Raw genomic sequence first — 15,832 nt, 5'->3', positions numbered from 1 at the left:
GCATCTATCTGAATTTTCTTTTAATAGTGTAATCACAAAGTAACTTTATATCAAGAGGTGGCAAATGAAATCTTAAAATGTTGCTGAGTAAAATTATGAAAGAATTGTTTTTGCCTTTCAGGTTCAAAGTGTTAGCTAACCAGTACAAAGCTATATATCCAACCTTAGAGATAGACCTTGAAGGGGAATTGAAAAAACTCAAGGTAAAACTATTTGTGTTACAACAAATTATTTAACTGTATGTGCTCTTATTGTGAATCCCTAGAATGCAGATCATGAAACATTTATGTGAGTTTCTATTTTGATAAATAACCCACATATGTCTGATAATATATCAATTGTTAAATAGATTTCTAGTTCTTATTTTAAGAAGACTGTCAGTCTTACTTTGTGCTCTGTTGGCACATTCTACTTCAGGAAGATTATTTTAAATTAAAAAGGAATTGGGTGCTTAGAACACAAATGTCACCAAGTTTCTTAACATATATCAGCCAAAAAAGTAAGCGTTAAAATTAGGGGTTTTGAAAGCAAATTTGTTATGATGAAGAACAGGGAGAGAACTGAGAACATAAGTCTGAACACTGCAGTTAATTGTTAGAATTCTAAAGAGACTTGAGCAAAGACTTTATTACCAAACATCCACGAGAAAAAGTTATCCTTTTAGCAGTTTCTTGATTATCATTGGACCCAGTTTCTTGACACACAGATAAGTTGAAGAGTGGAGCATTTGGAGTTCTTCCCTTCCAGTTAACTGTAAAATTATGTACTTTTTTTATCTGTGGAAATCTATGAGCCCTATTGATCGAGAATCAGTTACATGTTGAAGTTGAAGATTACCTGTCTGTAATCCTTTTTTTATACTTACATATGCACTATATTTGGGGCGGTGGGAGTGGGGGAGCCAATAGATCAACAATTTACTGTGTGGAGTGGAAACATAAAAACATCACAGTGCCTGGGGGGAAGTGACTTGTATTTATTGTGCTTTTTACAGTGGTATACTAAAATGTTGAAAGAGTAAAGCTGTGTGCTCCAAGTAAACCAAGTCATTAGTATGGGACAGCATCTATTTATACTTAGGGGGGACAGGACGTATGCTCAGTACTAATTTGCATGTTACAAAATGCTTAGTTCCTGATAGGTAATAGTAAGACAACCCCTCTCTCCATTAGCATAAAAATATAGAGCCATTAGGCCATGGGTTCCAGATTGTCACTAATGGAATTTCAGAGTACTGGCTTTTGTGGGAAGTCTTAAACACTTGCAAATAAGTTGCTGAATGTAATAAAATGTTTCTTTTTAGCTACATGTTTGAGTATTAATTTGGTCTTTCAGATTTGTATTTGTAAAATATTCAAAATGCTGTGTTTAAGAATTTTTGGATTAGATTTTCATTTTTTGCTTGCTTTTTGTCCTTGTGGGAAGAGATCCTCATATCCATTATCTCTGCCCTTGGCCTCCATTACCAACACACAGTGCCCCTCACATCTTTCTGATCAAATAGAACTGGGGGATGACCAGCACCACAGGAAAGCCCAGTATCTTTCTAGAATTGTCTATGAAGGATTATTTCTGAATGTGTACCCCACTTCATTTCCTCTATGCCAAAGGAATGAGTGGGTTGTCAGTATGGGCAGTAGCACTTGGACTGCAAATCTAACCTGGTTACTTATATGGCAGAGCACTACTCATAAGGCCTCTGGCTGGCTTTATCATAGTGCAACGTATAACTAGAGTATATTGTACACCTAATCTTTCTGGATTTATAACTTACTAATTAAAATCAATCTTTAAAAATTATTTGGTATTACTTAGGGCTACATAGAAAGGATTAAACCCATGGTGAAAGATGGTGTTTATTTCATACATGAGGCTCTACATGGACCACCAAAGAAAATCTTAGTAGAAGGTGCAAATGCAGCATTACTGGACATTGATTTTGGTAGGTATAACTTTTTCTGAGAAACACGGTGGCATGTATGTGCCATGAAGGGAAAATGTCTAGTGGCTGTGCCATGCATAGGTGCTCTTGTGGAAAATGTGTGTTTTGTATTATGAGGAAGCACTAGACTTCCTATTTTAGGTCAGATTTTGACTCCACATTAAAATTCTCTCCCCCCACCCCCCAAAAATCAAACCACTCTTTGAGTTTTGGGTCTTAGAAAAAAGAGGTGTTAATTTACATTTAGGAAATTCTTCTAAAGTGTTTTGGAAGTCAGTAAAAGTATTCACACATGAGGTCAGGAATTGGCCCTTGATTTGATTTTTAAGAATAACTTGTTGAATGGTGTTGGTGTTATAGTTGGCTAAACCAATCACATGCAATTAACTAGTTAATTTGCATATAGCAGTCCTGTTAAAAAGCTGAGTAAATTACTATGGGCTTTCCTTAGCATTTATAAAAGTCATATTTCATAGCTCACAGTTGTGGAGCAGAGCTGTGAAAATACTTTATGAAAAGAACTGAGCTACCTAGCAGTGATGTTCTTTCTATATACATTTATTTTACAGTATGACAAGATATTTTTAGTGTAAATTACTACAATACTTCAAAGTATGCAATATTACAGGCTATTGTGAGCTTATTAAACTAAAGATAGTGTTTTTTACTTACATGGCTTATGAACTATCTACCTGAGAGAACTACTTTCTCCATGCTATACCTCTACATTTGAGATAGCAAATTCTATATTTTCTTGGATGTTAAAGTGTTTTCTCAGGGTGTACATCTGTGCTGCATTTCCTTACAGCGATGTTAGGGGGCTTATTCCTTCACCCACTTACTTCCCTGGTCCTTCTCGCATGAACAGAGAGCAACAATACCCGAAGTCCAAAGGTGCAAACAATTCGATGTTTATTGGGGTGAACTTCCAGCAAGCATGATTCCAGTTTCTTTCCTTAGTATCCTCCTTCCCAGCTCTGACACCACAGAGCCTTACACCTGTGTCCCTGTTCCCATTCCTACCCTTAGCCAAACATGATTCCAACTTCCTTACTCCCATTCCCTGTTCCCATCTCCCCCTTTAGCAAAACATGATTCCAATTTTCTTACCCCCATTCCCTGTTCCCATCTCACATGCCCACGCCCACCCCCACCCACACCCACACCCAGTCACTTCCTCATTGACTACAGATTATATAGTAAAACTTGAGTTCTGCTTAGCTATACCTTAACCAATCATTCTCCTGAAATTTAACTAACCAATCCTAACATATTGTAACATGATTATGTAACCAATTATATCCCACCACCTCAATTAGTTTACACCCAGCAAAATTAATTATACAGCAGACAGGAACAATCACAGAACCAGACAGAGATTATACAGACAAACAACAGCAAAGTGGGAACTATAATGACAAAACAATACAGAAGTGAGGATTTCACATCCCAGCTATTGATAAGTGAGTTCTTGCCAGACAGGATGCTATCAAACTAAGTTTCCTTTTACATTTTCTAGGCACTTCCCTTTCTCTGGAGGTGATAGGAATACAATCCTGTCCTGATAGTGCCTAACAGCCCAATAGCACCTTATTTCAATGTGACTAGTTTGGAATGCGAGGATGTGACCGTTCGCTTCCCAGCTTATGGCTGCCTCTGCTGCTTAGCCAAAGGCCTGAGCCTAAGCACAGGGCCACAAACTGTCACAGTAAGAGAAGGCCCTTACACTGGCAGACAGTGGTTTTGATTCTTTCTTTTATACCTCTATCACTAGCCAAGTGATAAGAATACACCTAAATTCTTAGAGTATAGGCCTTTACAGACAGGCCTGAATATCTATATCCTAACAAGCGACATGTAGCGTACATACACTCCACGCCTCCATAACACAGGTATAAATAGTAGTGTAGACAGTGAGGCATTGCTTAGGCGAGAAAATTGAAGACATCTCTGAACCCTTAGGGTATGTATCCTACACAGCTCTCTATGCACCCAAGCAGTGCCACTCCATAGCAATGTAGTGTCTCTCTGCCCTCCACCGCAGGGAAAGACTCAGACAGTGTGGAAAGGCTCCAGCAGCTTCCTGTGGTGAGGAAAGGTTCCCGCAGTGGGGAACTTCCAAAGCCTTTCCCAACTGTCTACTCCCCACCAGAGACTTTCATGGCCATATGTAGCTACACACAAGTGTGGACGCTGCAGTTTGTAGTTACACGTATGTTGATGCCAGTGGTGTGCAGTGTAGACATGCCTTCAGTCTCCTTTCAAAATCTTCATATTTTTGCTGTGTGTGAATGTACTATGTAGTAGAGACACAGACAATACTTTCTGGTGACGCAAGCCAATTTTTGACTTGCATGTCCCTTCAAAGTTGCTTCACTATCTGGGCTTGATCCTGTGCCAATTGATGTCAGTGGTAAATCTCCTGTTGGTTTTAGTGGGGCAGGAATGCACATTGCACAGAAGAAAATTAGGAATTTTATTAAATATGAAAAAGAGAACCTAACTGCAAACTGTACTTATTTTGGTGTTCTTCATAGCTTTACGAAATCCACCAATGAGCTCTTCCCAATAGGTATGAAATTACCAGGTTGGTTAACTTGAAAAAATAATTTAGGTCCAGTGTGTGTTTCTTTCTCAGAAAGTGTGATAGCACTTTTCAGTTCTCTTCTATTTTTTTGTTGTGGTTGTTTTTGTTTTTAATTAGGGACGTATCCTTTTGTGACCTCTTCGAATTGTACAGTTGGAGGCGTTTGCACAGGTTTGGGTATGCCACCTCAGAATGTTGGGGAAGTATATGGAGTTGTAAAAGCATATACAACCAGAGTTGGAATCGGTGCCTTTCCTACAGAACAAGATAACGTAAGCATTACTCATATGATCAACAAGTGGGAAAATACTGGATATGTTTCATAGGTTTAGCCAATAATACTGCTTAAAGCTAAGGGCATATTGTGGCCTGTACAAAACTATCCTCAGCATCAGATTCTGTGTGAGACTTAGTGGCATTTTTTGCCTTAAAATACAGCTATGCTCAGAAAAGTAACTTTCTCATTTAACAAATCTGCTGCCTGGGTGCAGTGATCCATCTGTGCTTATTTTATAAAGTTGTTGCGTATTTTTTAGTTCTGCAGAACTGTTGAAGCTGACAGAGAGGAAGATTAATTTTATTCTGTCACATGCACCAGCAGTCAAGTTGTAAAAAGGCAAGCCACCAGGAGTAAAGATTCTGCACCAAAAGCAGCTTGCCTTTTTGATCCTTAGCTGAATTTGCAGCACTGGTTGCCAAGTATCTCAGACTTCTTTAAGCTTCACAACATTGTTGTGAAGAAGTAGGTAGCTGAATGAAAATGCAGTGTTGAGAAAATGGCTTGCTTAATTAGCATTCTTATATTTAAAAAAAACAAAACACTAGCAATAGTAAAGGTACTTGTTTGTATTTTTGTCTTGGTGGATAGCTTTGTGCATCATGGGGGGACTTTAAGGTTATTACTATATTCTGTTAACTGTGCTAATAGACATGAAAATCTTCCATCAGGAAATTGGAGAATTGCTGCAGACACGAGGTAAGGAGGTTGGCGTGACCACTGGTAGAAAAAGAAGATGTGGCTGGCTGGATCTTGTGTTACTCAGATACGCCCACATGATTAATGGATTTACTGCGTGAGTATTCTGTGGTGCTGACAAGTTGGCTTTCATATGTAGCATAACATGGATTATAGCAAATTGTATAGTTCCTAGTAAGTAATTCTTCTGAAACTCTCACCAGCATTGGTAGAAAATGGTTCTATTCAAATGAACACTATAAAAGTTTAATCAGCCTAAAAAGTTACCTACCTTGCGAGTTAGCTTGGCAATTGATTCCATCTTTTTGTGTGTGTGTGTGTGTGTGTGTGTGTGTGTGTGTGTGCAAAGTGATAGTGAATTGTGAATATATATGATACCTCCATTTTCCATACTTAAGTTTTTTAAAGAGCAGAACTTGTATATGACACTTCCCATTTTTGGGTCCAATGTAGCGTTTTAAGGTATATTTGATTGTCCTAAAATACTTTGAATATTTGCACTAAAATATTGTTGTCAAGGTTCCTTCCCCACTCTGAACTCTAGGTACAGATGTGGGGACCTGCATGAAAACCTCCTAAGCTTACTTTTACCAGCTTAGGTTAAAATTTCCCCAAGGTACAAAATTATTTTACCCTTGGATTTCCACTGCCACCACCAAACTTTATCTGGGTTTACTGGGAAACGTGGTTTGGACATGTCTCTCCCCCCAAAATCCTCCCAACCCTTGCACCCCATTTTCTGGGGAAGGTTTGGTAAAAATCCTCACCAATTTGCGTAGGTGACCACAGACCCAAACCCTTGGATCTTAGAACAATGAAAAAGCATTCAGTTTTCTTACAAGAAGACTTTTAATAGAAATAAAGGAATCACCTCTGTAAAATCAGAATAGTAGATACCTTACAGGGTAATTAGATCCAAAACATAGAGAATCCCTCTAGGCAAAACCTTAAGTTACAAAAAAGACACACAGACAGGAATAGTCATTCTATTCAGCACAGCTCTTTTCTCAGCCATTTAAAGAAATCATAATCTAACACATACCTAGCTAGATTACTTACTAAAAGTTCTAAGACTCCATTCCTGTTCTGTCCCCGGCAAAAGCAGCGTACAGACAGACACAGACCCTTTGTTTTTTCTCCCTCCTCCCAGCTTTTGAAATTATCTTGTCTCCTCATTGGTCATTTTAGTCAGGTGCCAGCGAGGTTACCTTTAGCTTCTTAACCCTTTACAGGTAAGAGGATTTTTCCTCTGGCCAGGAGGGATTTTAAAGGGGTTTACCCTTCCCTTTATATTTATGACAATTGTGTAAAGGTATAAAATAACTTCAGTCTACACTCCAACATGTACATTTTCTAAACTTGTTTCCAGCTTTTGTATGCCATGAGAAATAGGCTAACACTTTAATATTAGTCTTACTTGTCAGTATAGTGTATAGTTAGTGCTAATGTCAGAAGACACTGGAAATATCACATATTTGCAAGTTGTTTTTAAAAAATATACTTAATCATATCTTGTCAGTCTCAGATGGGATTCCCTGATATTCTGAACACATCTTTCATTTTCTCCCTGTCCCCACTCTTCGGAGTTGCTTCCCCATGACGTAGAATTTTTAACACACAACTAGCAGCAGAAATGGCTCTGAAAAATACAAGTACAGAAAAACTGCATGGAGGTTAAAATACCTTCCTCCCCCCACCCCGCTGGAATTTGTGTTATCTGTCTATATTTCAGTGATTCACATAACTTTTTAAAGTTTTCCCTACCTGTCTCCCTAATAAAAGTACACAGTGACTCGCTATTCATGCAATTCCAAGAACTGCTTGCATTTGGTTTACATTACTTAGCACTTCTCTCCCACTCCTCCCTCTTTTAAAAACAAAACAAAACTGCATCTGCCGGCACTTTTATGATTCCAGAGCTGGGGAGCCTTAATATATAATAGCCAATGGTACTAGATGCCAAGGAGTAGATTTAAATGAATACAAAATTTTCAATTTAAAACTGCAAATTACCTCTGAAATTTTTAATTAAAAAAATCAAGGAGCATTGAAATAAAGCTTAGATGAAACTGTCTAGCATAAAAGGTGGACCAGTGTAGATGTAAATCTTTATTTAAATTTTCCCATTCATTTTCCTTGTCCTTGCCTACTTTTGGACAAATAACCAAATCTGGGCAACTTTTTAAATGTTATCTGTGCATCTAGTTTAGGGGTGAAAGTAAAATGCAGCTCTTACCAGTACAGGGCTGCTCTGGCCAACCTGGAAGGGGCAGGCGGGACCTCGGGCTGAAGGGGCGGGGATGGGGGTCAGCATCCCCCAGCCAGTCCATCTGTGCTCCCTGGCCCGGGCTGCCCGGGGCTCCAGCAGTGATTTAAAAGGGCCCGGGGCTCCGGCTGGCACTGCTGCGGTAGCAGCAGCAGCAGCCGCCCCAGGGCCCTTTTAAATCGCGGCCCTGGGGCAGCTGCTACTTTCCGCACTCCTCGGCGGCGGCTGGGGGGCAAAAGGGGCAGCAATGTTGCTGCCCCTTTTGCGCCCCCCACAGCGGCGGCCCTGCCGGGTCGTCACTGCCCCTTTTGCGCCACCCCATTGGCAGCCCTGCTGGTAGGGACCCGGCATGGCCACCGATCAGGGGGTGCAAAAGGGGCAGCAATGTTAAAGCGCTGCCGCAGCAATGCTTTAAGCAGAGTTCTTAAAGCGCTGCCGTGGCAGTGCTTTAAAGTCAGCAGTACAGGCCAGTACTGGCGGCTACCTTTTTCCGGTACCCCCCTACTTTCACCCCTGATCTAGTTACATGTTTGAATAGTGCTTTTAATGTTTAATTTCAGCTCTGTTATATAACAGCTTGCTGAACAAATATATTAGAAGCCATTCATTAGACCAGTGGTTCCCAAACTTGTTCTCCCACTTAAGCAGGGAAAACCCCTGCTGGGCCAGGCCGGTTTGTTTTACCTGCTGTATCCACAGGTTTGGCCGATCACGGCTCCCAGTGGCCGGGGTTTGCTGCTCCAGGCCAATGGGAGCTGCTGGAAGCAGCGAGGGCCGAGGGACGCACTGGTCGCTGTTTCCAGCAGCTCCCATTGGCCTGGAGCAGCGAACCGCGGCCAGTGGGAGCTGCAATTGGCCGAACCTGCGGACGCGGCAGGTAAACAAACCGGCCCAGCAGGGGCTTTTTGTGCACAAGCGGCAGAATAAGTTTGGGAACCACTGCATTAGACCTCAGGATTGTTTTATCTCATTTGAACTAAATTTATCCAAAATCAGTTAATGCTATCACCACATATTTGTTACTTAGTGAAGTCATTTGATGTATAGCTAAGTTTTTTGTGGACTTTTTAATTAGCGCACTAGATTAACTCACAATTTGTCAGTCACACATTTAAAATAACAAAATATGGAAGTGATCATAAAATATATTGTTCTACCCTTCTTGGCTCCTTTGCTCACAGCATTTATTTTCATCTCATTCAATCTATGTAATTGTCCTATTGCTTTCTGTGAGAGATGTTAATGTGACTATTAAAAGTCAAAAAGTAAACAGAGCAACCTATGTAATTACAATCATAGAAGATTAGGGTTGGAAGAGACCTCAGGAGGTCATCTAGTCCAACCCCCTGCTCAAAGCAGGACCATCACCAACTAAATCATCCCAGCCAGGGCTTTGTCAAGCCAGGCCTTAAAAACCTCTAAGGATGGAGATTCCACCACCTCCCTAGGTAACTCATTCCAGTGCTTCACCACCCTCCTAGTGAAATAGTGTTTCCTAATATCCAACCTAGACCTTGCCCACTGCAAATTGAGACCACGGCTCCTTGTTCTGTTATCTGCCACCACTGAGAACAGCCTAGCTCCATCCTCTTTGGAACCCTCCTTCAGGTAGTTGAAGGCTGCTATCAAATCCCCCCTCACTCTTCTGCAGACTAAATTAGCCCAGTTCCCTCAGCCTCTCCTCCGAAGTCATGTGCCTCAACCCCATATGCCCTCCGCTGGACTCGCTGTAATTTTGTCCATATCCTTTCTATAGTGGAGGGCCCAAAATTGGACACAGTACTTCAGATGTGGCCTCACCAGTGCTGAATAGAGAGGAATAATCACTTCCCTCGATCTGCTGGCAATGCTCCCACTAATGTAGCCCAATATGCCGTTAGCTTTCTTGGCAACAAGGGCACACTGTTGACTCCTATCCAGCTTCACGTCCACTGTAATTGTTCCACTAAAACTGTAGACCATTCATTCTGTTTAAGAGAGGGGGAAATCTGTCCCTTGGATTATGATCTTTTCATATTTGTGTGAAATAGGGCATAATTCAGGATCTGGTCCAGAGGCTCCCATTTATTTCAATAGATTTGGTATCAGTCCAATAGCTTTCTTGTTTGTATCTTTCTTTATTGACTTGAACTTTGTTTTAAAACAATGAAAAACAATAGAAATTTTAATTCCAACTTCCGGTTATTAAACATACTAAAATTATTCCTGATTTGATTCATAGTTGCTTGGGAGCTTAATTTTGCATGTGACAAGTGGAAAGAAATGTAGTTAAGTTTTAGCCCAATAACTCAGAGTCTATAAAATGCCATTAACAGAGGAAGGGCTTGTTGTTTTTGTTTTTGTTTTTCTTTAAAAAAAAAAATAGATTGGCTGTAACAAAATTGGATATCTTGGATGTATTTCCAGAAATCAAAGTTGGAGTTGCTTACATACTAAATGGTGAAATCATACCTCATTTTCCTGGTGAGTCTGTTTTATAATTACTGTGTTGAGAGGTCATAAAGTGTTCAGAGTACTTTGAAAAGGGTGTACATGTAGATAAAACTTCTGTGCCTCATGAGCTTGTGATTGCACAAGTGCCAAAGCCATACATGTCATCTCATAGAGTGCCTAAAAGGCATTCACACTGCATCCTGTAGCTCTTATAGCTGCCAAATATTTTGCAGAAAAAATAATTTTAAAATGCCTAATTTTTTTTACTCTTGATACTATTTATTATTTTGCTACCTTTAATTCAGCCTGATTTATTACATGAATCTAACTGTACAAGTCTCAGAGGGAACTAATACATTTAGATACTATAAATTATTCAAAATAGTATTAAACTTTAAAAATGCAATATTACTATGCATGGAAAAATATCTCCAGATATTGATGGCTGCGTCTATCCCTGGAATGAGAGAGCTAGGAATTTTCACTTTTTAGTGTGTGTATAGTTCTAGTACTAAAGCTCAGAAGTTATTACCTGAAGAATGTTTTGAAGCTGCTTTGGGGGTTTTAATGTAGTATTGGTAAAGATTAATTAGTAGCAGGTGAGATGATCGAATGTAATTGCATGAATCATGTATAAGGAAATCACTACCACATATGTGATGACTTACAGATATGTGATACAAAATCTTTTAAAGAAAAGGCTTAGAAACTCTACTTGATGACTTTATCTCATTATTATTAAATATCTCCTTTGGATAGTTATTGATCAGCTTATTCCAGTATAGTTTTGAATTTTTTTTTTTCTGCAGTCCACAATTCTTGACATCTGGGATGCGCTCTTCTCTGCAGTTCATGGAGGCGGATCAGAGTTTTAAGCCTTATGGTCAGGCCACCCCCTCTCAACTCCTGCTTGCTTCTAGTTTCTGTTTCTCTGTGGCAGCATATGGATGGCGGTTTTTACAGCTGCTGCCTTCACATCTGCCTAAAGGGGGTGCTTTTTTGTCAAAATTTGGGGCAGTAGTGAATAGTGATCTTCCTCCCTGCCCCTACTCCCCCAGGCCATTTTTAGCCAGATGTTGGAACACCTGGAACATCAGCTGCAGTGCTCCATACTGGCTCCTCTGCACCTTCCAGATATAGTAGAGCAGTCTAAAAAGCAACAAATGAAATCCAAATGGTGCTCCATCTGAGAGACTGCAAGCTCAGCAGATGTTGAATTGTACTCCTCCTCTACCCACCTGAGCATCTGCAGCTCCAACGTGGGAAAAATGGACCAGGAGTCTATGGGCAGAGCAGGGAAGAACTCTAAGGATGAGGAGGACCTCAGTCAACTCTGGGTAGCCCCAGGGGCCCCCTGGGGAACAAAAGGCAGACTTGCAGTGTCTCACTCCCCCCTACGCCATTCTAAAATTGGTCTAGAGCACCCTGGGAAAAGAAGCGGAGCTCAGAAGCACTCTCTCTATCCTTCCCAGTTTGGCCAGGAGGGCTTTGGAAAGGGTTCCCCTTCCCCTTCCATGACGGAATTGGACCCAGCAGGCGAGGACTCAGAAAGAGCTCTCAGGAGAGGATTTCAGGCTCTCAGCACGGCTAGCTGCAAAAGGCCTTCCCAAAGCTGTGACAGAGCTTGTAAGCTCTCAAAGCAAGCTAAAAAAGCTAATAAATCAAAGTGGGAAAATGGTAAGGAAAGGTGTAGAAAATCTAAAAGGTATGACTCCTCTGACACCTTTTCCTTCCCCTCCTCCACAGAGAATGGTGAATTGTTAGACTTTGTCTCCAATCAGACCAGGGAAAGACTTGGCAAAGCTTTTCCCCCTGAGAAATTAAAGGCCAATTCCAAGAGTAAGCCCCTGAGCAAATTTCTCCCCTCAAAATCCTCCCGAGGCTGTGATTCCCAATTACTTCCTCAAAGGAGGAGTATAGGAGAATGAATGAGATAAGCCAGACAAGGGCAAGCACATTAACAGAAATGATCTTATATTCTATAAGATTCAGGAATCAAAAGTCCTGATTACGGAGATACCAAAGGTTGATGCTGCATCGTATCCCTGGTTAAATATATAGTTATCCCCTTAGAAGTGGAGTTCTAAAGACCCCACAGAGAGTTGCCTCCATTTTTCTCGCAAAGATTTTTGAGGTCGTCTCAGCCTCCCTCAGGACACTCTTAGCAGCTGCTTGTTTTGTGAGAGCATCTTTCTCCTGACTGGAAGATCTCGGAGCCCTCAAGTATCAAAATCACCCTGACTTGGCTCTGTTTTAAAGAAAGCTTCCCTGGCAACAGCGTCAAGAAGCAATGACATTCTTGGACAAAGCCATGGCCTCCAGCTCAGTGACCAGGTGCCTCCTATGGTACCATCCCTGGAAGATGGATAGCCACTTGAAGCAAGTTCAGTGCTCTGCCAAATTCATGGGAAGCCTTCTGAGAGAAGCTAGACAAGGTAGTGGCAGACAATGCCGCAAGATCTAAACAGTCCTCTCGAATGCCACACCATGCTTTTGAGAGGAAGTACAGGCTGGCCATCAGGCAAAGGCATTCCTTTCAGCCTTCATCCTTGTGGAAATAACAGCAGAAAGACAGCAGGTTCTCCAGAGAAAAGGCTTGGAACTGTGGCTTGGGAAGAAAGCCCTGGAGGAATGGGTTACTTTGACCATGGATGGACCAGTGGGTCAGGAAGATATATAGTGAGTCAGAAATATTTCAAGTTATGGGCTCCACCCAATCCATTTTTCATCGAGTCCCCAATCTTGAATGATCCTGTAAAGTGCAGTCTAATCCAGAATGAGATTTCTCACCTCCTGGATATGGGAGTAATAGAGAGTGTTTCCTGAGAAGAAAGATTCTTAGGGTTCTACTCCATCTTCTTTATTGTTGAGAAGTGGTACGGGGGAATCTGTTATAGATATCAAAAAGCTCAACAAGTGGATAAAGAAAACAAAGTTCCAGATGAAGACCCTAACCTCTACAATGTCAGGCCAGGGGGCCATTCTGACTTCAGTGAATCTGGTGGATGCATACCTCCACATCCCTATCAGACAATGCCATTGCAGGTTTGTAAGCTTTGCTTATGGCAGGAGGTATTATCAATATCTCTGATTAGGCTTGTCCTCGCCCCCCTAGGTCTTTACAAAGATGTTGGAGATAATCATAGCAAACTCAGGTCACAGGGGATCCACATGTATCCCTTCCTATATGACGTCTTAACCAGAGCTCCATCCCCAGCAGCTGCACACAGAGCTATGTCTCTGACCTTGAATCTGCAGGCTCATGGCTTTATTATCAATGTCAAGAAAAGTTCCTTGAATCTGTCCACCCAAATAACTCACTTGGAAATGGACACAGATACTTTGATGGCAAGGATACATCCATCTCTAGAGAGGTTCCAGAAAATTCAAGACTTTCTCACATTGTTTTAGAACTGCAAGAGGCTAGCCATTGCACTGAGCCTTCTTGGGCACAATCACGCATCAGAAGCCTTCCAGGCTTCATCTTAAATGTATGGTACTACTTCCCAGAATGCTATAAAGATCAAGTAAGGGTTCTGACACAGGTGATCAACTCCTTAAAATGGTAATCAACCTAGGGCAGTACCTGCAAGGGTGCTCATACGCCTTCCAGATTCCCCTGATCCTCACAACCAGTACCAGGCTGGAGGACTGGGGAGCACACCTGGGGTCCCAAATAGCTCAAGACATCTGGAACCTGGAGGAAGGGACCTATAACACAAACCTTCTAGAACTAAGAGCTGTCAAGCTGGTGCTACAAATGTTCCAGTTCAGCTTAGAAGGAAACCAGTCCTGATTAGGTCAGACCCCACCATCACTGTCACATGTCTATGACCAAGGTGGTAACAAGAAGGGCAGTGCAACATGCTGAAGCAAAGGAAATCATGCAGAGGGCAGAGCATTCTTTCCTCTCCCTCAGGGCAGCTCACATAAAGGGAGATCTGAACCAGAAGGTGGACTGGCTCAACAGGAGCAAGGTGAACCACTTCAAGTGGTGCATGAATCAGGAAGTCTTCAAATTGTCCAGTCATTCAGCCTGCTCTCGACCAACCTATTCACAAACCACATGAATTCAAAGAGACTAAAGTACTTCACTAGGGAAATAGACCCCAACTTCCCTGAGGACAGATACCCAATCACACAAATGGCCATAGGGCCTCCTCTGTGCATTTCCACCCTTCTCATTATTAGGGAAGGTGGTCTAGAAAATAAAATAAGAACAGGTGACAGTAATATTGGTAACGCCCCATTGGTCAAGGAGACCTGGTTTTCGGACCTGAGAGAGCTGAAATTGGGACCACCACTGCAGCTCCCAAAGAGACAAGGCATCCTCTCACAAGGTCCTCTTCTTCATCTGTAACCAAATTAGCTGCATCTAATAGCCTGGTTATTGAAAGGGAAGCAGTGGTATCATTGTGTCTGTCCTCCAAAGCCAACAGAACACTTCTTTCTTCTAGAAGAGTACTGACTTGAAAGCATACTCCTCTCCTGTGACCTAGTTTTGCAGCTGATGCCAGGAATGTGAAGCAAACCCTAGAAATCCAAGACAACCAGAATTCTTGCCTTTTTTTCAAAAAGGCTTTGACAAAGGTCTCTAACCTAGCACCACTGCATGTCTGGTGTCTTCCCTTAATTGAGTGATATTCATATAATTCCCAAGTTCTCTGGCAGAGAACCCCCAGGTAGCCAGATTGCTTAGGGCGATCCAGTTATCCAAGCCAGCAATTAGACCTCTCTTTTCCCAAGTGGGCCGTTGTACAGAGAGCCCTGACAAAGGGTCCCGTGGTTCCCTTGATGTCAATGTCAGCATTTTATTTGTCCATCACAACTTGCTTTCTGATAGCCTTCGCGTCCCGCCAGACAAGTGTTGGAGCTATCAGCGCTCCCTATGCAGGAATCTTACTGCATGTTTCATGAGGACAAGGTGGTGGTCAGAACTCAAATAATTTTTCCCTGAAGGTGAGGTGGTCTTTCCGCTCTTCCCAAGAGGTGATTCTACCTTCATTCTGTCCAAGGCCACAGCATCTCACTGAGGAGATGTGGCACACCTTAGGTGCCCAAAGGGTTCTGAAAATGTACCTCAAAGGTACGGACTCCATAAGGAGATCAGGTGTTCTGTTTATATCCTTTCAGCCAAAATTCCAAGGACTAGGAGCTTCCAAGTCCTCTACTACTTGGTGGGTTAGACTATGCATTGTGGAAACATACAAGGCATCAGAGATCCTAGTTCTAGAAGGAATCTAAGCACACTCCATGCGATCCCTGATGACCTCGTGGGCAGAAAGAGGTAATGAATTCACAACGGAAATTTGTAAGGCAGCCACCAGGTCCAATGCACCTTTATCACGCACTGCACATCCTGTCCTCTGCAGAGGCATCCTTTGGCAGGAAAGTGCTGCAGGTGCTTGCCCGGATATGATTTTGGCCTTTGAGGAAAATATTTAGGGTAGGGATACAATTTTCCTTTTTCTGACCTTTTTCTATAACCCTCTCTACATCTGTTCACTGCTCTCTACTTCCTAAACGTCAGGAATTGTGGGAGATGCTCGGATGCAGAACAGACAATGTCTTACTGATTATTTCCTTTCTGCTAGCCGCATCATCTCCCACAATTCTATTCACCATGGA

The 15,832-nt window shown here is 41.8% G+C and overlaps 1 protein-coding gene across 1 annotated transcript in view; it reads left to right on the top strand.

Annotated features, from left to right (window-relative positions):
• Positions 1 to 15,832, top strand: part of ADSS2 (adenylosuccinate synthase 2) — a 47,751-nt gene that overhangs the window by 28,771 nt on the left and 3,148 nt on the right. Inside the window, exons 7-11 of the mRNA XM_084625200.1 lie at positions 122 to 203; positions 1,816 to 1,942; positions 4,647 to 4,801; positions 5,478 to 5,602; positions 10,137 to 10,234. Of these exons, the coding sequence (XP_084481326.1) occupies positions 122 to 203; positions 1,816 to 1,942; positions 4,647 to 4,801; positions 5,478 to 5,602; positions 10,137 to 10,234 (587 nt within the window). The remainder of the gene's footprint in view (positions 1 to 121; positions 204 to 1,815; positions 1,943 to 4,646; positions 4,802 to 5,477; positions 5,603 to 10,136; positions 10,235 to 15,832) is intronic.

This window comes from Lepidochelys olivacea, assembly GCF_965140295.1.
Source record: "Lepidochelys olivacea isolate rLepOli2 genome assembly, chromosome: 3".
NCBI lineage: Eukaryota > Metazoa > Chordata > Testudines > Cheloniidae > Lepidochelys > Lepidochelys olivacea.
Note: the sequence above shows the minus strand (reverse complement) of the source record. Positions and strands in the feature narration are given on the sequence as shown.